Source organism: Anser anser, assembly GCF_964211835.1.
Source record: "Anser anser genome assembly, chromosome: 2".
NCBI classification, from domain to species: domain Eukaryota; kingdom Metazoa; phylum Chordata; class Aves; order Anseriformes; family Anatidae; genus Anser; species Anser anser.
In genome coordinates this window covers 23,014,206-23,038,588 of record NC_139721.1, presented here as the reverse complement: position 1 = coordinate 23,038,588, position 24,383 = coordinate 23,014,206, and the positions used below count along the sequence as shown (strand labels likewise).

Below are 24,383 nucleotides of genomic sequence, written 5' to 3'. Positions count from 1 at the left end.
ATAACAGACCTCTGGCTGTAATACAATTCACCAAGATAATAACTACAACAATCAATATTTTAAGCAAAGTTTCTCCCAACTTGAATTAGGCTTTGAGTTGCAAACAATACTCTCGTACCACTGATCAGACTAAATACTCATCTTAAGGTTGTGTTTATAACCTCTCAGTCAGATTATTCCAAAAAATTAGGGGAAAAAAAATCCTACTTCAGAGAGAGAGAAGAAACAAGAAATAATTTCTGCATCTTTCAAGACACTCTCTCTTTAGGCTTCCATTCCTACAATACTAAAAATCCTAAGATTTATTACTTATGAGCCAGTGTAAGGTAACAGTCCTTCAGAACTACTTGAAGATTGCTCACTTTTCAAAAGGTACGTTCCTGCATGAAAAAGACTAACAATGGAATACTGTTTTGAAAGTTAACAGCTAGCCATTAACCTTGTGCTAGAAACATTTTGATTGATCTTCTGAAATGGGTAATTCAGAATTCACATTGCCTAAGAGCATAGACAGGAAATATTAACCTTTTGGGCTTGCTAATGCAAGAACAGTGAAGCAAGCATGGGGAATTGTAAGCAGATGCAAGTACTTATTCTTTCAACAGTTTCTATGATGTACACTGTTGGTACTTCCTTCAATCCAAGGTAAGGATAGGAGTCGGTCCTCAAAGTGGTTGCTTTATGTAGATCGTCCAACACAAACTGCTTTAAATTTCCATATGGAAGTTTGCAGCTGCCTATATTTCAACTATATTACCAATACATTACAAGTACAAATACATTTTCACAAAAGTCTTAGAAACGAAGCAGAATTGTTATACCTACCTGTCACATTGTTGCATTATAGAGATTTCTTTAATTATTTCTTGAAGATCTGACTCCACAGGGACCTGCTTAATTGCTACAACTTGTCCAGACTCTTTGTGTATTGCTTTAAACACGCTACCATAAGACCTAAAAGAGGGAATCAAAGTGTTATTCTTCTTACAATATAAATTGCCTCTCACTTCTAGCATGCAGAAAAAGTCATAGAAGCCATATGTTCAAGTAGAAGTTTGAGGTTTTTGTCAGGCTGCAAAAATTTCAGTTCTATCAGGACCTCAGCAAAGTTGTGACTCTGAATAATGAATCTTTGTCAAGATGTAGCATATCTAATTTCCATGCAGACGCAAACCGTTGCTACCCCAATAATTGAGGGATGTCAAAAACACAAACAGATTTGGGGAAGCATGGAAGTTTACTGACGTATGCATTTGCTTTATTATTAAAAGTTGCCTAGAGAAGCATTCCTTAGGATACTTACAGTCACTCTCTCTGTAACTTAATATTCCAACACATGCTTTATATACTGCCTCCCTCTGATCCCATCCCCTCATAAATAGCTGCACTTACCCTTCACCAAGTTTCTCCAAAACATCAAAGACTTCTTCAGGCTGCTTAGTTAAACTATCTTCACTGAGCTTTTTCAGTTTGCTAGAAGAAAGACAAAGTTTCTTGTTTATTTTTTGCAGGGGAGAGAGACAGAACTCAAACTTTTTTTCATACAAGTACACAGACAGAAGAAAAGGACTATAAAGAAAAACTTAGTGCAATGAAAATAATATGTCTTATTAAAACGCAGTAAGAATTTTATCAACCATCATACAACTTGGAGAAAGTTATGCCAATTTTTGTCATTATCACTTTCTCACTAGCATTTGCTCAACTCAAAGCAGCGTGGGACAAATTCACTGTCTAAACCACTTCCTTCGCTAAAGCAGAAACAGCCAGAGAACACACTAAGGCACACCTTTCATCAAAAAGCAGGCATCATGCAAACACATGGTCATTACTGACTAGAGTACCCTACGTCACCATTATCTGAGAAAGTATAAACCAGTCCTTCACCCATCTGAAGGGCTGGGGTAAGGCAATGAACTACATCAGGTTAAAAGGCAGAACCCAGAGTTGGGATGACTCTAGGAGCATAGGGTGGCACCTCAGCCACACAAACGGTATCAAAACACTACATTCCTAAGAGATAAGTACTCTAAGAGTTGTTGGTGCAGTCCTTCCTGCCTCTTGGGGAATATACACAGGGACAGGTGCAACAAAATCTGATTACACACCACTGATTTTTTTTTTTCTCCACCAGTTTTCTGGCAGTTGCAAATCTGTGTCACTCATTTCTCCCAGCATCTTCAACTCACTCTCACTGCTTACCCTCTGTCCCTTACAAGCAGCCCTGGTCTCTCCCCAGATGCCTCGCAGATCCGAGAACACAACCTGGCTGCAAGCTTTTGATGAAGCTGACTCCGAACACAGAGCGGGAAAAATATAACCACCCACATGGTGCTGCGAGGCCGTGTGGCTGCAACGTGTAAATCCCTCACCCTGACAGCTACAGGGAATTCTGCTACACGACTGAAATCACAAGTTTAACTCTATGTGGTAGCCAAGGGTACTATTAAAGGAGATGAGCTGAAGAATAATAGCTGGTGCTGTAGTGTTAGATAGAGCCGATGTATTCCATATGCAAGAGGAGAAAACAGGGCACGAGGGGAAGGCTTTGAAGCACTGCAGATCATTGAGACCTTATGGAAAATACGTTATCCTGTGACACTTTCCTGGAAATGAATACGAAACAGCGGAAGGGAAGAAGGCACGGACAGAAGAGATTGACAGATCTAACATTAGAACAGCAGCACTGAAAAGAAACTCCTTCATATTAAAATATATTTTTGTGATACACAGAACTAAAAGAACAAATAAATCAATAGGTGAAGTGCTTGACAAAGCAATTCCTGAGCAAAAAGGGACTTGCGACTACCAACCATCTAAGTAAAGACAGAAATGTAAAGAAAGTGGCTAAGTGGGCTGGTCATACGGACTGGTGCTGAACAAGGAAAGCAAGCAGTGCTGGAGTGCTTACACACGTGCATTTACATATCAAATACCTACGTGACAGATGTAGCAGTGATTTGAGTGTAACATTCATCCATGATCAGTAATGCAAAGCGTATGAACTGCTCCAAAGACCATGCAGTTGGCTAAACTGAACAGGCAGGAACCTGGAAAACCTGTATGTTTAAGGGAGAATAGAAATCTCTAGAGCAAAGGGAAATCAGAACTCATGAACACAGACAAAGCAGCTGAAAGCTCAGATGAGAGCAGCTCAAGAATGTCCGCATGAGCAGCCTACAAATCAAACACAGGAACACACAACAATCTGCTTTCTTTTTCGCCCTCTCTCTGCTCGTTAGAAACTAAAAAGCAGAAAGATGGAACTTAAAAAAGTCTTGCAGGAAAGTACAGATTTTGTTACCGAATGAGTAAGTCATAACAAGAAATGGAGGGAGGAAGACTTTGCATGCAGGTATTAAAGAAACAAGTCATTTATTTTGATTCTTTTGTTCCAATTTTTTTTCTGCCCCTCTCTGAACAGGTTGCCTGCATCCTTAAAGGCAGCAGTCACAAAAGGAAAGTTACTGCAGTCACTCCCTGCTTGCCACCAGCAGAAAGCGTTCACAGAATGCTTGCAATGCCAGTAGTGCCTCAAAAAAAATAGCAAGCATGACCACTAGCTGAGTCTGTCACTCAGCTGAAGGGCTGCATAACAAAAACATACTCAGCAGCACAGTCCAGAGACTGAACTTGATAGTAGCTGGAAGAAAACCCAGTGAGCTCTCCCCACGAGGCATAACAAGAGACACTTCCACCTGCTCTAAAGAACAATGCTTGCTAAAATAAGGGAGGCAGGAATCTGTTCTTATCATCTCTTCAAAACGTGCTTCGAGTTCTCACTTCTGGATTTATCTTCTCTTTCATGAAGCAGATTTGCTAAGAACTTTGGAATATGCTTAATACCAAAGGAGTTTCAACAGCACCATTAATGCCAGGATGTTGGGGCTGCTTGAGAAGAGCGAGGGAAGCAACCACGACCAGCCAAGAACTGAACAAAACCAAGCATCCCTGTCAAATAAGAAATGACCTGGACTACTCAAGAGGCAGCTTAAAGACAAAAAACCACGCACACTGCCATTAAAATTATTTTCCCATTATTCAACTCTGACAAACACGTCATGAGACCAACACTGAGCACTAGCACAGCTAAGCATTAAACCTCTTTCAGGGAAGAAAGATATGCCGGCCTCAGGAACTTTATCAAACACACTGCTCCAAGTACTCCACGCTGCTTTACAAGGATACAGTAAGAGTACAGACACTAGGTCTGGAGTTCAGATGACACTATTAGCACTGCAGTTCCTTGAGCTGCACAAAGATCCTCATGGCTCAGGCTGCTTAAAGCTGGGGATTCTGTTAACCTTGTAGAAATAGAAGTCATTAAACAACAGCACTTGATATGGCCTGAAAGGGCTGCAATAGAGAAAGCACTTCTGAAAACTTAGTGAGGGGCAGGGAGGAAGATGGATGCTATAACGGCTGCAAAGCACTACGCAGAATACAAGAAAGGACCATGGATGTTACCATCAACGTCAAATGTTAATATCACTGTTCTTAAAAAGAAGCAACTGCAAGTAGGGACAGGGGAACACATCCAAGACTTCAGAATCAGTGCACGCGTGCAGCCATTCCCCAGCACCTGTCCATCCCGCCAGCCTCCCCTCCTGTACACAAATAAACAAGACACCAAGCCAAACATTCAGAAGCATCACTGCCTTTCCTTAAGCATGAAGGTGCTCTACATTAGAAATAAGTGCTATCAGCCAACTCCGAAACAGTTTAATGCTGGCCACAGGATCCAACTGCCATGTATATACGTAACTGTGAGAAAGTCTGAAGAAGCATAGAAGTTAACTATATAAACCCTAGGGAGAAAGTCATTTTGTTTCTGTTTGCTCCAGAAAGGTTGCCCCAAGCATCAGGTAGTGACTGTGGGCAATTTCAAGCTGTCCAGAAGGAGAAGCCTTCCTGCAAGCACGAGGACCAACTGAACTACATGTCTGGGACAACTGTCTTGTGCCAAGCAGGTTTGACTTGCTGCATAAGACCCAATTCCTTAAAGATGGAAAATACACCCTAACAAAGAAGTTCACTTTCATCCAGGCGATGGGAGACAACATCCATACTTATTAGTATGACTGAAATCTTACACATCATTGAAGTATGCCAACAAAACTAAATAAACAGAAAAAAATAATTTCAGAAACAGTGAAAGGCACCCAAGACTACCAAACCCAGCATAAAGACCATAAAAATCTGAATTGGGACCTAAAAGAACATGAGATTCCCCTGCCCACCTCCAACCTACAAAGAAGAATCAGTTTAGTGTCCTATGATCATAATGTACAAATTTTACAAAATAAATTTGGGATGCATTACAGAGGTAGGTATTAAGAAAAAAGAAAGCCAACAAAAATAAATAAATAAAGCAGGACTACGGAATACAGCTCCAACAATTACTGTCATGAGTTATGGAAAACTGGAGACCACTCCATGAAACATGAATGTGTGGTTTATTTTGCAGAAGAACTGGCACACTGAAACATTTAAAAAGAATGGCTGGGATCAATTATAATGATGCACTAAAAGAGAATCTAGCAAGACAAGTCACTGTACTCATCAGAAATAGAAGTGGCACGTGAAAACCTTGAGACATTTACACTGCTTTACGCAGTTGACACAAACAGATGCAAGTTTAAGAGAGTTCACGTTATTATATTGCGTACTTCCATTTAGTTTTCTACCAATAAGACCCAAGCAAACTTACACCTGTGTCTTACCACTTTTCAGGAGGAACTTGAGAGTTGCCATCCATATGAACTTACACACCCATTCACATGAACATTAACCACCATGCATTTTTCAGGCAGTTCTGGTTACTTTCCCTCATATGCAATCTATTTCCTTATATGTGAGCAGGTTCATTTAATCAGGAAAATGCAATCATAATAGCTGGGACAAATCACTAACAACTCAAAGGCAGACTCTGCAACTGTCGATCACTTGTAAGTGACTGCAGAAATGACATTCACTCTTGATATAATGAGGAACTATAAATAAAACACATCTGAAACAGAAATTCAGATGCAAGAAAATGCTGTGTGTCAATCACTGTGACAAGAGTTGACTATGAAATCAGAACACCTACTCTAAATTATTAAAAAGTAAACAATTATTCTGAAAAGAATTGCTCAGATGTCTTTTCTTACTGTTGCACAGAGACAAACACTAAAAGCTTCTGATGCCATTCCCATTTTAAAAGCTGCAATGGCCTGGCCTGTCACTCGGACACCATCACTGCTGCTCTCTGAAGGGCTGTTTTAAGATTTGCAAGCTTCTACACAGGAGAATTTTTGTGCATTCCTTTACATGGAACTGGGAAATAAGAGTCCTACACCAGTAAGAGAACACAGATTTTAAGATGTCTCTGTAGTTTTGCAGTGTTCACGTGCCATTCTTGCTACCTCTGGATGAATGTCTTACGTGAGGCCCACTGCAGCAACAGGGCCCAAGCAGTAACTGCTCCCGTGGACAGCAGGCACCAACGTAAAGCAGCCTGATCGCATCTCTTCTGCCAGGAAACACATTTATCCATCCCAAGTCACCACTGCTTCCCAGGCAGGCATCGAAAATGCGGCCCGCAAAATAAGAGAACAAAAGAAACCTGTACGCCTACCCTCACAGATGGGGGTGGCCTAGCAGAACAAGAACTGTTGGGAACAGCAAGCAAACTGTAAAAACAAACAGATCAAGAAGATATACATGCACAGACCACAAACTTTGATATCTCATTAAAAAAAAAAAGCCTCCCCTCGCACTAAAGAAACAAACCCGCTACAGTCTCATGACATTTAAGTTTCCAGAAATAAAACATCAAAATACACGAAAAGTATAAGAACTTGCCCGAAATTAAGAGTTCCCTCATCAGCTTTGTAGTTCCTCCTGACTCAAACTACGGATTTAGACAGCTCCCCAACATCTACCGGGCTAGCCAGACTTACAGCTAGGTAATAACGTTAGAGCAATGCCTAGATCTTCAAAACAAAAACAAAAAAAAAGAAACAAGCAGACAAAACACACACACACACCACTGTAGGATATGCTAGCTTCAAGTTTTATTTTCAGTCCTTTGGTATCACCGGAGCCCAAGCTTTGCACCAGTGCCTGTAACATTGATTACTTCTCACACACTCCCATTTCTCCTAAACGCTTACTGCTGCCTCTCCCGTTCCTTTTATTCGAGACACGTAGTACTGCCAGTGTGGAACCACACTGCAGGCCTCTCCTTTCTCCCTCCACCTCATACCCTAAAGTCATATAAGCTTAAAACAGAAAAGTGGCTGAATCCTACACTTCTAAGTCTCATAACTAAGCACCCCTGCACCCCCCCAAAAATAAAAGAGATTGCAGAAAACACGTTTGTGGGAAATCTTGTCAACCACGCCGGTACCACTTCAGAAATGAATTCAGTCATCAGAATCCCACCTCGCCGCCTCTACGCTGTATTAAAGATTCTCCAGTTAATTTCTGTACTACCCATCCACCCAAACGTGTCGGGTCAAACCCAGGATGAGGGGTTTCATCCCAAAGCAGAGTCAAACACTACAAAGCTCATCCCCAACCCTCAAATCAAACTAAGCCCGTACTGGGTGCTCCTTCTCACACGTTCAGTTTGGAGAAGTAAGAACTGACACTGAATTTGGTGCAGCTTCTGCAGCAGCCAGCCAACCTTCAGCTTGGGCTTTGGGAGCACGTAAAGGAACTCCGCATAATAGCTACTAATCAGTTCCTCATTAAACTTTTCAGTAGTAGATACTGTCACTGGACTTACTATTGGAGAAAGACCAATACAAGCTCACAGCTGCACTTTCCCCAAGTCCTGTCATCCCACAGGAAGTCGCTTTAAGGAATTCTAAGGGCTCTGAACACAAACAAGCGTGCTTAAAGGAAAAAAAATGATTTGTTATCTTCTGGGCCAAGTTTACATCGGGCAGTTCCTATATTTTTCGTTACATTAACAGGAAGTGGGAGTAAAGCACTTGCAGCTCCAACACGGTGGGCACATGAGAGCTGCGTAACTGCAATCTGTACAGCACACGGCCACTTCCCATACAGGATAAGTGAATCCCAGCAAGTACTGCTCCGCTTTAAGCACTTCCCACATAGGATAACTACATCCCAGCGAGTACTGCTCCACTTTAAGTACGCCCATTTGCAAAAGAGTTTTGTGCACTGCGATGACCGTCACGTTTAAAGCAGGTTTCACAACATTACACAGAGACAAAAGGCAAAGGCTGGAGGCTAAATAAATAAAAATAAGAGGGATTAAGATGACCAGGCGTGTAAATACCCGGGGAAAGCGGGGTGCTGCGGGCACGGAGCTCGACTCTGGCCTCTCCCCGGTGCGGGAGGGCAGCCCCAGCCCACAGGCACCCCGACCCTGCCACCTACAGAGCGCACAGCTCCGGGCCAAAAAAATTAAAAATTAAAATAAAAATAAAAACACGCCCGCTCCCCCCCACCAGCCCCGGCCCCAAAAGGCCTACGCTCGCTTCCGGGAGGGGAAGGGGCCCCGGCCCTTACCTCTTGGGCGCCGCCTGCTCCATGCCGCCGCCGCCCCCCGGCCCCGCCGCCACCGTGCGGAGCGGCCCCGGGCAGCCCCCGGCCGGCGGCCGCCCGACCCCGACCCCGCGCCTCGGACCGCGGCGTGCGCGCTGCGGGCCCTTTAAGCGCAGCTCGCGCCCTCCCCCGGCCGCGGCCGCTGCCGGCTGCCGCCACTACCGCTACCTCCTCGGGGGGCGGGGACGCGCGCGCTCATTGGTTGGAAGCCGCGGCAAGGCGAGCGCTGGTTGGTCAGAGGGGAAGTCGCTCAAAGGAGACCCCGCCCAGCGCGCCACGGGAAGAGCGGGAGGCCGGTGGGGGGGGAGAAAATGGAGGTCGGCCCGCGGCGCTTCGCTCCCGGCGTGCTCCGTGAGGCTGTGCCCCGCGGGGCATGCCGGGAGTTGTAGTCCTGCCAACGGGCCAGGCCCGGCCGCCTCAGGCGGCCTCCAGCCCCCCCCCCCCCCCAAAAAAAAAAAGCACCCTGGCTTTTTTTCAGTGGGCAAATGGCTCCAGAGCAGGGGAAAGCTACGTTAATTAATCATGGCTGTATTAATCACGGAGCTGCTTTCCTAAGCTGGCTCGGGTGGCAGAGCACCGCTCTGAGGTAGAAAGCGCTGGCAGTCGGTGCCTGGCTTTTTCTAGTGCCAAAGCATACAATTACCCTGCAAAGCCATAGGAAGCTGGCACATAATTATTCAAACAGCAGTTTTTTAAGGCTGCTGACTGCCGTGGGACAGTTATCTGCAGTTCTCCACGTTACAACTTCCAACTTTGGGCTGTTTACGTAGCAATGTAAGAGGCTGACTGACAGTGCATCCAAGCAGAGCCAGCCAAGTCAATACAAGAAAAGTTAGATGTGTCAGCCAACATCTATATCCTTTCCTGAAAGCTGGTTTATTTGCTTCATTAATAGGAGTTCAAGGTAGTAAAACACCTGGGTAAGACCCATAAAAATATGGAGATGCCCAAATTCCTCTATTAAGCTGATTTTAGATGCACAACAAGCACTCCAAAAAAAAATAAAAATAAAAATCCATGTACCACACCTAATGTGATTTCCCTGATGTGCGTTAGCAAGGGAATGTTGAATGACTGAAGTCCCGCTGCTGTGAAAGTTGTCTGCTTCGCCTGAAGTCAATCCAGTCCAGTTGACTCACTGTGGTCAGGCTGAATACACAATGGCAATACTGAATGAGCCCATGAAACAAATCACACACCACCATGTGACCTTTTGGGTTTCTTTGTTTTTTTTCTGAGTCATGGAAAAACTGCAAGGACATCTTCCTTCGCACAACAGATCAACACGGAGCTCTTCAAGTATCATCCCATAAGCCAGAGTGGCTTACCAAGCAGTACTGCCAGAGCTGTCTATGGTATGGATAACTGCTTGTAGGAGATGCCAAAAAAAACACCCAGGAGAAGAAGCCAGCAGATGCCTCAGAGTCAGTGTAGTATGAGTGCATTAGATAATGATGGGGAGGAACCCTGCAAGACTTCCCATCTCCCTGTTCTAGGAATAGTGAGGGCAGGCAGGTAGAAGATGCCATGTGGCTATTTTCCAACATTGTTTTACAGGATATTTGGCTGATACACTGACCAATTATTATTTTCATCAGTATTATTATTTACATTTCACCAGTTTCAGCAAGTGAAGGGCCACTTGGCATCCCTATTTGGCTGTGTCACTCCTGGAATGCAGAGACTGCCTCCACATCCTTTAACACAAGACTTGAAGACAATATGTTCAAGTTATTTCAGAGGAGGAAGGTTTTTTCCAGTTCCTCCTCTTAAGCCACAGCTATGATAAGCTGCATATTCCAGCAAGGAAAAGCAGTTTTACAAAAAATACAGGTACTGTATTATAGTCATAACACCAAGGCAAAAGAAAAAAAAAAAAAAAAGCCAAGAAATGCTTTATCTCCCCATTCACACAAATCCCTTTCTCTCGGAGAAAAAAAAAAAAAAAAAAAAAGAAAAGAAAAGAAAAAGAAAAAAGGCTAAACGGCCTAATCTGCCACTCCTCCCCCTACATTAAAAACAGTTGAAGAGAACAAGGCTAAAGAAAACTTGTCTTAGAATAGTAGATTTAGCCTTCATCCAAAGTGATTTAATGCCACAAACCCCACTACCCAAAAATACCCTGACCACCAGATAATTGTGGAAGAAGGGTATGGTACTGCCTTCCATCTCTACCACTGAAGCAAGAAGAGTGTGAAAGAATTCAGGACGTCTGAAACAGAAAAAGTTAGGTAACCCAGCTTTATAACCTGGTGAGGTGAGCAGTGCCAAAAATAGGGACCAATTCCATGCCTTACTCACAGAAGTTTCAGTGGCGCCTTGTGAACTGCCAGAATGCTCTCTAGGTACATTTATGCTGAAAATAAAATGTTAATAGGAAGATAATATATATACCGTAGTATTTTTCAAGGTCACTTTATTATCTCCTCTCCTTTCAAATGGTATTTTTACATCTGTAACACTAGAATAAATAACATCATCTCACTTTTTCCCTGCAACATGAATTTGGGAACCTTGCAGTGAAATATGACACTGACTTGGTATTCATTACAAAACTGTACCTAGCCACTAGCAAAGAAGGAATTTTGAAAGGGAAAACAGACTCCCTCTGTTCCTACTGCCTAATTCAGGCTTTCCAGTAAAGGGAAGTCTAAATGTTCTGGAGGCATGAATATATACTATGAGGTTGCTGGTGTCTAGACAACATGGAGATGAGGAAGTTGCAGACAATCTACAGGACTATTCCCATCATTTCTTCCAAGAGTGGAACTACATAACACTACTGAAAAGGTAGGTGAGTAAGAAAATTCTTAATGTAGCCCAATCGTAAAAATATAGGAGAAAACTAACTGAGTTGTTCATTTTCCTCTAAAGTGTTTCATCCACTTCACCAATTTAACGGCATGCATTAGGACTCCCTTCTCTGCAGAACTGGCATCAACATCAAATACAAGTCCTTAGACCAAAGGATGGATGAAGACCATACTTAGCTTTTGAGTACTATAATTATTTTATATTGAAATGTTATTTTATAATCAAATAAAACAATTTATATTATAATCACTTATTCTGCAATAGAATTAGAAATTATGATGGCATGGCCAAGAATTAGGTGGTGTATAACCACAAGCTAAGACAGTCCCCAAGCCCCTAAATATATAAACCAACATGTTCCAAGTTATCCCTCCTGCCTCAGTTGTGCAGAATTCACAGTAAAACTGAGAAAGATAAAAATTACCTGAAAATCTCACATCTGAGTTAGAAACAGGTATTACCAAAAGATTTAAATTACAAACACATACTTCAAAGTCATATTCCTAAACACCATGTAAATAAATTCTGTATGTTATAGGAAGGACCTTATCTCGTTCCTTTGATAGCAAATAAAAGAAACATTCACTTCAAAAGGTATTTGATCAGGTTCATTTAAACGACACGCATTTTAACTAAAACACAGTAGTCTTAGGAAAACAAAAACAGAATTAATACTACGTGTTTTCTTACTGATTGGTGTCACAAATGTCTTATGCTCTTCATACGCAGTATACGTAGCCTTTCATCACATCCATGGTGCCATTCACAGCCCAGCTTCTTGCTCCATGTGTTTTCTACCCATTCACCACAGAGGCCACCCGGTTCTTTGACAGGGCCCTCAGTGCCCAATGTCTCCTCTGTCATCCTAAAATGGCTCCATTCACTTCTGCATGCCAAAACCCATGGTACCCTTAGTGCCCTCGTAGATGCCGAGGCACGCCCCCAGCTCTGTGTTCCTTCTGACCCCTCCACATCACCAAATGTCTCATATTGCCTTGACCCACCCTGACATTACCCCAAAGAGCTATGAGATGGCATATTCCATGTCTGCATTATAACTCCCTGTTTAACTCACGGGGAAAGGCTGGCACTTTGGTCTGCAGCACGGCAGCAAATCCAGCAGCCAAACCCAGAACTTCCCTTACTGTGGGGTGGGCAGCCCCACAAACAGGACGTGCCCTCCTCTACCCATCAGCTGTGGGTTTGGTGCAGATAGGAACTCAATATCATTACAGACCTTCAGCTTTCCATCAGACTTGATTAGTATGATTAAAGAGTCCCAAATTATTGTGAATAAAGGGAATATATATGTATATGTGAAGGAGTAATAAAGGAAAGGCTCAGCAGCATGCACATAGGTGGAATGAAAGCAGGAGCCTTATTTCCTTAGGAAACTGATTCATAAATTCAGTAGACAAATAGTCAACAACAACATGTTTGCATGTCTCTCCGGGTGATTGCCTGATAGTGATCTGGTATGCTGAAAGTTAAGGGAAAGGCCTTGAATGAAATACCAGCTTGTTTATAAAGAAGATAAGAAAAACTGACTTCTGCCTGTTTTTGTTTCCTACCTATCATGTCTAATGTGAAGTAACCTTGAAGGCTTATCTAAGAATTTGTTATATACTTTCCTAACCCTGTCAGTCATAAAATAGTTATAAATAAAATAAAAAGAACAGCATATTCTCAAGTTTGGACTCCAATTTACATTTTAAAATCAAGTTTTTATGAAGGTTAGGAATAAAAATTTGTTTTCTTTTCCTGAGTATTTGATTTCTTTTCCTGAGCTACTCACAACTTAATAGACAATTAATGTTGCATAAAAGGAAAGCATTCGCATTTTGCTAGTCCAGCAAAAGAAAGGTGCAGAAAATAAATAGCCAGGAAATAGAGGTACAGATTCTGCCATCTGTATTCACTCTGACAAAATCAGTGATTCAGAAAGTTCCTAAAACATGGAATAATAAAACATTAGTTGTACTGCTACAGCTGTTCTCACTACCTCCTATACATCATTTTAGTATCCAAAATAGCCTCGCTAGACCTAAAGACACATGTTGATTAGGCTAGGATTTTTCTGTTGACTGACCGTTTAGATCGCAGTCTTAGTACCAGGCTATATATAGCCGTACCATTTGCTATTTTCCCTATTATAGTACACTATGGTAAAAAATAAGCCATGGATACCGAGTTGCTATTTACAGTTAACCACAAAAGATATCCCAGTGTGTAGTACAGCTGCATTGATTGTGCTCATGGGATCTAAGGATTAGCATCCACTTGAAAAAAAAACTCCTTTTGGTTTGCAGAGGAATTACTGCTGCTGTGGTAATACTCTGAGTGACTCTGGATTCCCATCTATGTGAAAATATTCCCCCTCTTTCTAGAGGCAGCCATCTGCTCTTCAGTCTGCAAAGACATGTGCTTGGACACTGGAGAATAAATGATAATTATCTAGCAAGGCCTGATGCCCGCATTAGGAATGGAAACTAATATCAGTAACTAGTGAATGATTGAATCCTCATGCCTTGACGAAACAAGTCCTACGTGAAACAAACTTCAGCTGTCTGACTGCACACAGCTTTATGCCCAAGGCTTCCCCCGCTGTGAAGGCTGCAGCTTGTCTTCCTTTAGCTCCTGCACTGAGAGCTGGTGGGACAGAATATGGGACAGAAGTGTTTAGGGAACATTAGGATATTTTTTATTTGGGGGGACAACGCTTTCAAGAGGCTAACAAGATCCATTCTTTCAGCTTCAAAGAAGGGAATTTTCATTGTTCTTGTGGACCTTTCACAGAAGTGCATGAAGAAAAGCATAAAAAGCACAAGTACAGACCAACAAAGTACATATAAGGAGAACCCAGTACTACTGGAAAGAACCCCGTGAGTGCTGAGCACTACAAAACCTATGCCATGACATGTTCACAGTTTATTCTAGTTACAGGACTTTCTCTATTTATTTTTTTAGTAAAACCCTATCTATGTATTTCTGAAGTTCATCTCCAGCTTGCTTCATAGCTACAAAGCAATGAAGCTGTTCTGTATGTGAAAAAAAAATAAAAATAAATAAACAAATCACTCATTCTAATGACTTTACAATCAAGAAACCACCAAATTTCAGTTTCCTACTTTTTTTTCTCCAACCTCTCCCAATCAAAACATGTCTGAAGATCATAATTCAAGTCCAAATAAGCTACTCATGTAACATGCACAGTCACTTTTAAAGAAATACCTAAATACATTTCTAGTCTTAAAACTTCACAAAAAACGTTCAGTTCAGTGGTATAACAACCATTTCATGACTGCCTCTGAAGTAACGGGTCTGATTACAAGATAAGATACCATGGAAAGCAGGAATATATTCAAAACAAGAAAAAGATTAGGATTTGCACTTACATTCCCATTCTGCTCTTAAAAGCAGCAGGAAGCCTTCCTCACGGTGACCCATAAAATATAACTTTAAAAAAAAAGGCACCAAAAAAAAGCAACAGAACAACAAAGCAGCAAATAATGAAGTTTTACAGGCTTGCTTTATGCAGTGCACTGATTGAAGCCCCCACTAATCGGGCTCAGTTTGGTTCAGCATGGGAGCATTTACAGCAGCCTCCCCTCTACCTAAGATGAGTCCTTTTGAGTACCGTCACCGCACAGTGACACGGGCACTTTCTGCAAAAAAGAAAGCTCTTGAAATGACTGAGTATACATAGGTCAGCCTATAGAAACACAGCAAAACATAAAGCAAGTTACTATCTAGAGAGCTTATGAACTCCAGTAAATTTCAGAACTAAGCTTTTCCCATTATTCCTTCACTAAATAATACAAGTTCTTAATTCTTAAGTTGCAAGCAGGGAAACAGTGAAAGACGAATCAATTTACTGAATAGCAAAAAAGGGTTTATCAACAGCCATCAGCACTGCCCATTTTTAAGCAGACTGGGTTTTGAAAAAAAAAAAGAAAAGAAAAGAAAAAAGAAAAAGAAAAAATAAAAGAAGCACTTTTCTGGTGGCACAATTTTCTCTTCAGAGCAGAAGAGACCAATTCCATATGCTAGGAACTTTCTTAATGGAAACAGTTAATTTACCACATGAGGAATATCGCATGCATACCACTTCCACCTAAAATGAATCACTCCTTCCAGTTGAGAAAACTGAGGTCTTTTATCTTCCTCGGGGTGGAGTCCATCTCCTGCCCAAGATCCCTACAGAGTAAAGCTGCTAATCGTTTTAAGATTTAAAGACATTGCTTCTTTTGTGTTCATATATCACATTTCAATGTCTTCTAAACAAGAGAGAGTTTAATGTTTTCTGTAACCTTGAACTGGCTGATACACAGCTTTTATTGCTTCATCCTTGAGCTCCTCTGTAGTTCCATGATCTAATTTGTTACACTGGTGGTATTAAGCTGCTCTTACTGGATTAACAATGCCCGTTTTAAATTCCTTAAAGCTAATTTCTAAACGAATGTGCTAATTTGAATACTAGGCAATACAGTGCAAAACTGAAACAGAAGCAAAAAAGCCAAACTACACATTTTAATATATATTGCGTCTCTCAGGAAGATGAATAGATAGAAAATCCCTGCTTTTTACAGTTCTGACTAGGCAGAGGATCTCTGGGACCTGGTCCAAAATCTATTAGCATCAATGACGTCTTTCTTTCAGATATACTCCTCTGGGGTCAGTTCTCAGAGGAGAGTCCTGCCTAATTTGCTCATGGGAGTGTGAGTATAAACGCAGACTTTTGCTTGACTGGTGTTTCCACCCTCAGCCCGATTCATATTCCAAGAGGATGGAGGAAAGGTCAAAATTAGAGGCAGATCACATTAGACACAACCATTTCTTTGACATAACCTCTTAATAATGTGTCGTGGGTTCATTTGATTAGAAATGATGCAGTCCAAGGAGATAAAATAGGCAACGTAAAAGCAGCCTCCTTATCATTGAATAGATTCTAAGAATTTGAAATTTTAGACAGTGGAAGAAAGTGCTCTTCAGAGTCACGGGGACACTTACGCAATGCTGTGTTGGCTTTTTATATAGTATAGTAATTTTAACTGAGAAAGTGTGTTGGGAGATTAAAATCACATGAAGGAGTTAGAAAGAGCGCCCACTGAAATAAATGCATGATAATAGTTGAAAACAAAGCAACAGGAACAATACATTTTAAACACAAATGTTTGATTTTGTGCTCTATTATTGGCATTTATCTTGGAGCTTCAAAATGATCTTTCAAAAACAAGTACCTCACTTCGTGACGTGGGTAGGATACTCAACAGCTCTTAATTAAATGTCCCAAATGCAGAATTTAAAGCTGCACTCCAACATATATTGAATTAGGCTCTGCGAGACCAGTTTTTAGCACCTGTTCTTGAAACGAGAAAAAAAAAAAAAAAAGCACTCTGTACCAAGATTATGCATTATTTTCCAGGAATTCAGCAATTTCTTGGAGAGAATAAATTTACTGCAGCTTTGAAATAAGAGGGTTGCTGCGAATCCTGGATGGTTGAGCATCTCTGCAGGACTGGTAACAGCTAGCACAGGAGGGCTCTGGGGATTTTATCATAGCCAACCCATCCTCCTGTTCTGTTCCTACTTTTACATGCAAAAGAAAATGTTTGTGCTTAACGCAATATTTATAGCTATAAGTAATAGCCAGTTCCTTTCTGGTTTTACTGTACCAGCATGTACAAGAAATACATAAAACTACATATATTATTGCTACTACTTTGCAAGATGTTGTATATATTGTAAAGCTGGCTCTCTAATAGAAGGCAGCTAAAGACCTCTGCACTTAAATCTGCCAAAGCTGATACAGCAATCACAAACATGTGTTGTTACACTTCTTGTGGCTCATCTCCACATGGTGCAGCTGTTGTGTTGGCTAAAGAAAATGCAGACCCAAGGGAAACAAATTTAATTCAGCTGGGGTGACTTCCACTAAAAACAAAAGTGTTTTAAGGAGAACAGGTGCCTTACAGTAAGGGGGATTGTTTGTGGGGTTTTCCCCAAACTTGCTGTGCTTCTAGGAAGTCTGTTCTAAAGCCGTGTGCCTCTGGTAATAATCTTTTGCAGTATAATTTTTAAATAACATCCTGCAGAAACGCGATGGATTCCAGAAATTCTGTTTTTGTTTGTTTGTCCTAGTTGCAGGACAGGAAGACCAGCGCAAGACCTTATCGCATGAGCTAGAAACTGGAGGGAGCCTGGGCAGTGTTGTTTGGATTCCTCAGCCTTAGGAAAGGTTGTTTCATCAACCAAGGGCTCTGCTGGGGCAGCCCCGCAGCCGGTGTAAGTCAGCAGCAGACACCCCCGGAGCTGTGCTCATTTATACCAGCTGACGGTCTGTCCATCTGATGTTTTCAGCTTAACTTTCGCCTAACGTCACTTAAATAAGAGCATCCTTCTAAATCAATTATTATTTATGCAAAAAAAATAAAATAAACTAAGCTAAAGTAACCCTTAGTCTAATAAAACATTATTAAGTGGGTGACTTGTTTCTTTTCCAGAAGGACGTGTTGCATTGCACACCATGATACCTCCTTTAGTTTCATCGCACCTGCCTGCCTCAGACATCGCAGCAGCCAGCAAACCTTCCTCCTCCTGTTGTCAACCCTCTTTCCAAAAAAGAAAAACAAAAAGTTACTCCAGGCAATACCCTCTTGTGTCGGTGTCTACATACTTCAGTTTCCAGTTTGGGGCCTGTTCTTTCTTTCTCTCCCCCACAAGGTCAAAATTCCTTCTCTTTGGCAAAGCAGAAACCCAAACGAAGGATTTGTCCGCACAGACCCCGGTCCTGCATTCCTGCAGCATTGGTTCTTCTACAAGATGTATAGAAGCCACTCTTGGCTCTTCCTTCTCAGGTCTCACACAAATAAAAGATACAACAGTAAACCCGTGTTTTTTCTTTTTATGACATTCAGCTAGTTAGCTGTTGTGTCAGTCTTTATTGCTTATATGGTGAGTCCTCAGAGTGTCTTATGCAGAACTTGGTCAGACTTTTTAGGCTTCTTCTCAAGTTCCTACACCGGAGACCCAGCACCCCCACTGAATTCCTCCTTTTGAATAAAATCCAGGTCTCACCAAGGTCAATGGTAAAATCCAGGAGATTTTGTCTTCTGTGTGTGTCTGCACATAAAGACCTGTGTCACATCTTGCATTTTCATAGACTTCCCCTTACCAAGGAAAAGAAAATTGTTCCACCCTTGCCATCTTTCTCAGCAGGAATAGTTACAAAGCCCCTAAGTCTCCCTGGTTGAGGAGATGATGGACACAGCTGTGCCTGCACTCACTCTGGCCTAACGTCAAAGGCCAGGAATAGATGGACGGGGGGGTTGGACCAGAGTTCCTCCAGAAGTCCCTTCTGACCCCAACCATCCGGTGACCTGGAATATGCCACAGCGAGGGAGAAAACGATCAAAGTTAACAAAATGAGGAGAAGCAACTGTAGAATGAAATTCACGTTCACGGTGAAGCTGTCATTGGGACATTCACTCTTTACTCTGTCCATGTACAAGTAGCATCTTTTCTAATCACTGAAAAAAAAGAACTTATTATTTTTAGAGTGAGCTCAGTTCAGCGCTATGTCCAAGCGTCACCGAGGAAGCCAGTTAACGTGGTATCTGAATTTAAGAGTAACCTCTTGCTTTTCATGACATTGGAGTATGTGCTTGTCAGAGAAGTTTTATGTTTGAGGTTCAGGGAGAAGGTGATGGCCATCTCCTCTGAACGCTTTCAGATGCCTCGTTTTCAGACCGCCACTGGCACTCTTCCAGGAGGAGGCCTGGCCATTAGATAAGCTTAATATTACGGTGGCCATTTGCAAAACAGATGAGAGCAGAAATAGCAAGAGGAAATGAGAAACCTAAGAAACCTGCTGAAACTCCTTTCAAATAGAGATCCGACCTTAGAAGGAAAAGGCTCAGATCCTTCCACTGAAAGAAAAAACTGGTGAGCATAAGTTTTCAGCTGCTAAAGCTATAACCACTATCCCGAGGGAGCTAAAAGCACCGGTCAAAGAAAGACCACCGCAAGTGCCAGCCTCAGGAAACATTGCACTTGTTTCTTTGTAAGAGTCCGCACTGAAGTTTTCAGGTATTTCCAGATAGGATCCACTTGCTTCTGCTTTCAGGTCATCTTTTCATGATGAAGCCCATGGCCACCCTGGTGAAGAATCCCGCTTAATAATCCATTTTTTTGCCAGCATTTAAACAGTGCCACGTGGCGTGGGAGAGTTACGCCAGTCGGCGACTTGACAGATGCCACTTGGCAGATCCTGGCTGAGGCCCATTCAGTTTTTTGTTCCTCTTTTAATAGCTGACGTCTCCTTTGCACGAGCACTTGGAAATGTTGTGACCAGCGACCCTTGGTTACGGTGTTTTCACTATCAAGGTTTCACATGGAAATGTGGTGGAAACGGGAACGGGGCTCTCTCCACTGATCATTTCCTGGCAGAGAGAAAATATTAAGTCATCTTTTTTTTTAATCAAACAGTCTCACCTGAGTAAATATTCTAGCACTTCCAATTTTTAATTTTATTATCATAGCCTATTGCTCAAGCTGTGTTTTCTGACTTTGTGGCCATAATAGAGCTATGAGCACACGAACATTTCTCAAACTGGCATTGTATTCGGGTCCTTTTACATTTCCACACATAATCTGCATAACATTATTAAATCTTTCCTGTACATTATTTAGCCTCTGGGATCAAATGAAATCATACATAACTGGAACTCTTTGGGCTTTGACAGATGTCCTCTGGCAGATTTTTTGCAGAGGTTTAACTTCTTACTGCTCTCGGCTATTTTCTTGGCCTTTTCCTGGAATGGGGACATATCTCAGCTGCTCTGGTGGAAAACGCTATCATCTTAGCTGTCGAAGATGATAAAAGCGGGCTTGAGTTACTGTGCCAGACTGAACTTGGAAAGGCTGAAGTAAAGGTTTGGTGCTTTTCACCAGCTCACCTGTGGGAAGAGACGGAGACGCGGCCCTGGAGCTGCCCGGAGCAGCTCTCACTGCCTTGGGAGCACTCACTCCTTGGAGGAATACTTATAGCGTCTAGCCTCTGGTCCGTTTTCCATAGGAGAGCACAGAGAAGTGGGTATTCAAGCAGCGAAGGTCGTAACAAAAATACTTCACTTTTGGAGCTCCTTTCTGTAAGCATATAGATCCTTGGGCGATCTGTCTGCTGTCTCCTACTAGGGGTCACGAAGGCACCCAAAGTAACACCATACCTGGATGATAGAGGGTTTGCTTCCTTTCGTCTGTACACCTGCAAAAGACTTTTTTATGTGAGAGAGAGCTTTTTTTGCTGTCTTGGGTATTTTGTAAACAACCTCTTTACTAATGAGAACCCTGGGCTTCAGGTCTCTACCTCTGCATAAGTTACCACACTTTCTACAGATTTGGGCTGAATACAAATAGTCATTCCAACATCCCCATTTTTTTTAAACCTCTGTATCAACCCTTTAACAGGAAAAAAAAAAAACCAACAACCTTCTAAATGCCATCACGTTTTAATGAGCTCAGGCATTTTTTTGAACAATTGAGCGTTTAAATCTGCGAATAAACCTAAGAATGTGTCAGTGCCTTCAAGAAGCGTGCTTTAGTTGTAAGAAACCACAGCTGCAACAATAAGATGGAAATTTGACACACGCTAGGTTGAAGGTGGCAAGGATTAAAGGTAAGGAATTAGGAAAGAAAAAAAAAAATACAACCTTGCCGTGTTGAACAGAATACAGCCCATAAATCAATGCCTAACTTTGGCTGAGCTTCGCGCTGTGGAAGTATGCAGCGTTGCAGCCTCGCAGTTATCAGTATTTGTCATCTCGAGTATCAGTACACATGCCAGATGCAAAAGAGGGGCCCAGAGAGAATATGGGGGATGAGGAAAAGAAAATTAATAATTTCAGTGACAATGTATGCTATTTTGATGTGAAACAGAACTTCTGTAATATTTCAAGGGACTTATATATATATATATGTATGGGCAAAAGCTGTTGGAAATAAGCCTCTGACTTCAAAATGCCTGATTAAAAAGACTCCTGATAAGCATTGAGAAGAGACCAGCTGGAACTTTGATTGCAGCTATGTTTTCTTCTAGATGTTTATTTCTAGATCACTCTTGCAGCTGCTTTTATCTGTTCCTTAGAAGTTCTCGTAGATTTGAGGAACCATTAGCTGTAAAAGTAAACATCAGCTCTGCTCTGTTTTTCTACATCTTCTTGAAACCATTGAGGGGGGGAAAGATAACATTAGACTAATGCTGAACTAGATCAGACATAAGTGGTGCTTTGAACAGCTTTTTAGCGTTTCAGGCTCCACCTGTAGCTCTATCCGTAAGTTATTTCTAATGTTCTCATTTACCAAGCACATGTAATAGCTCTAGGAATGACAACATTATTTCCGAGAAGCTGAAATTCATGTCTCGCTGTGTTTCAAAGGACAGGCACTTTCCAGTGTGCCTCCACTATCTGGGTGTAGGCACGGTCCCGAAAACCGATTCTTCTGCCTTTCAGTCGTCTATAAATATTATGCTTTGGACAAAACAGATCTGCAGTTTTGGCTCCACTTCACTCTATTTTGTAATTGGGGTTGTTTAAGTGCTCCTTAATAACTGTGGTTTTGTATTTGCTCAAGAGCTGTCTGCTTGGAGACTGGAGAAAGGTCAGGGTTAGCCCTGCTTAACCTGCTGCTGACCCTTGGTGGTGGTCCCCTTCGCAGAGCTCAGGAGTGCCTGCTCTGGCTGCAGGCTGCCTCTCACCAAGGGTAAGATGCCATGTTATGTGTGCTTGTCCCTTCTTCCCAGCAGATGTTCTCACTGTGCCAGCTTGGGCAAAGCCCTCTGGCCAAGTTCACAGTGACTTCTCCACCCTCAGGTCCTACACAAGATGCTTTTTGTCCAAAGAACCTTTCAGGTGGCATCAAGAGTCTTCCTTTCTTAGACTCAGAAGATGTTTTTTTCATTTACTGTAAGGAGCTTCAGATTTCTCTGTCATTTACATTTCTGCTAATGGTGGAGGCTTCCTCTCGACTTTCCATGGCCACCGTCCCAGGCTCCCTGAAGGTCTGGGCTCCTTGCTGCCCTCACAACCGGGGGCCCTCTCTCCAAACCATTTTCTGTTCCAGAGCCTCTGCTGCTCCCCTTCATGCCTGAAACAGCCTGAAACAGAGCTACGCCTAGGCAGGCAGCCTCCGACAAGTGCAGTGGGGAAACTCAACAGTCCTGACTGTATTGGAGCAATCAGCAACCAGCAGGACAAATGAAGTGGAAAAGGGGAATGCGTACTGCCCTTGGAAGTCTGTGGTGTGGCTGACAGTATCTCCTGCCTTTCTTCATCGATCTGCGAAGCTGAAAATAGCAGCCTGGAGGCACTGCTGTTTCTGCTGCAGCGCAATGGTCCGGGCTTTCAGCACTTCTCTTGTGGCTAAAATAAGTTCTGTTGTTGAAATGAATGGGCTTTGTATTTTTCTTGGAAACCGTTCCCAAAGGGGCATTTGGACGAGCACTATAACCAGCTAATAAGTTTCCCCAGCCTATCGTGAGTGAGCAGGTCAAATAAATGAAACAGGCGGCGCAAACGAGGCAGATGTGCAGTAACTGCTGATGTTCTTTACCAGCCGTACCACGCCACCTGGCACGGCCGAAACAGGGGAAACGTCTGCTCACTGGTTTTCATCCTCCTGCCTACCAGCCTGGGTGGGTCCCTCAGTTGCTTTTGAAGGGTCTGGGGAAGGAAACTAAGGGAAGGAAGGTGAATGCCAGTCCTCTGAGCGGGGATCTGTGCCACTCGGGAACAGAAAGCAGGGTTTGTGAGCAAAGGAGGTGGGAACACAGTGCTTGGTGTCAGTCCGATTTGTCCTAGATTTTCCTGCTTTCTGGCAGACCCACTCCTGAGCTGATCCATCCTCCTTCTCAGCCACTGCTTTGACCGCGCAGCCTTTCTGTGCCCCAGCCTGACCTTGCCCATGTCTCTCCCAGGTGGCTGTGGACACTTGATTCCCTCAGAGATCATGGCAAAATATTTTTTTTTTCCCATGCCACGGACTAGATCCACACCTCTGCTCTGAACGATCTCAGGGCACACCAGCATCCTGCCTGCAGGCTTCATGGAGCAGCAGCCGTCCTTCCACCCACAAGGCCAGCACCCATGCTGCTGCTGCTGAACCTTGCCTGGAATGGTAGCTGTTTTTTTTGTTTGTTTGTTTTTGTTTTGTTTGTTTTTGTTTTAAATAAACTTCTTTTCATGTCTTTATTTTGATGAGGATCTAACTAGTAATGGCCCTGACTCAGAAACTCTTTAAGAAAACAGTGAAATAGGTGCTGAGCGTGGGACTTTGGCATATAAAGAAGCTGAAGCACCTGCCTAGGTACTGTCCTGGGTGTTGTGACGAACTTAAGCATACACTTAAGTGCTTTTCTGGATCATATCCAATAGATATACAGGGTAGCGTTCAGCCTTAGACAGCCCTCATCTTTTAGATGCTTCACATACCTTTCCGGGGTAAGTTTTCCCTCAATTTCCTCGTCTTTCAGAAATCTTCAATCCCCCTTTTTTTTTTTGGCTAATTTTGCTGAGAAGCGCAAGGTTTCGTCAGAAAGGTTCGTCTGCCCGTCGTGGGGGCGAGTCTGCCCAGGAACAATTGGTACTTATTCAGAATCTCCATTATTGTGCTTTTCTTCGAACGAGATGCCACAAACAATTGGAAAAGCATGCCGAGATTAATACAGACAGCGCGCACATCTGTAAGTGATGATTTGCATATGCTCGCACCGTGCTTGTAGTGCTCTGGAACTATCTGAAACGCTCCGTGGCACCCTGCTTTATAACATATCCCTCGCCATAGCTCAGACACGGAGAATGTGTGCTGGAAACAGGAAACGCACACGGGGAGGGTAGGTAAAAGGGGATTACGGCGTACACGTATTCGATGGAAAAGCCCCGGTTTCGGAGTATTGTGCTGGCATAAACAAACCCCTGCTCAGCCCGCAGATGTATCTAATGACCACGCGT

The 24,383-nt window shown here is 42.6% G+C and overlaps 1 protein-coding gene across 1 annotated transcript in view; it reads right to left on the bottom strand.

Moving 5' to 3' along the window:
* Positions 1 to 8,688, bottom strand: part of STK3 (serine/threonine kinase 3) — a 139,552-nt gene extending 130,864 nt beyond the window's left edge. The window contains exons 1-3 of the mRNA XM_083821808.1: positions 8,527 to 8,688; positions 1,393 to 1,473; positions 826 to 954 (exon numbers count right to left, since the gene is read on the bottom strand). Of these exons, the coding sequence (XP_083677934.1) occupies positions 826 to 954; positions 1,393 to 1,473; positions 8,527 to 8,549 (233 nt within the window). The 5' untranslated portion in view covers positions 8,550 to 8,688. The remainder of the gene's footprint in view (positions 1 to 825; positions 955 to 1,392; positions 1,474 to 8,526) is intronic.
* Positions 8,689 to 24,383: the final 15,695 nt, after the last annotated feature.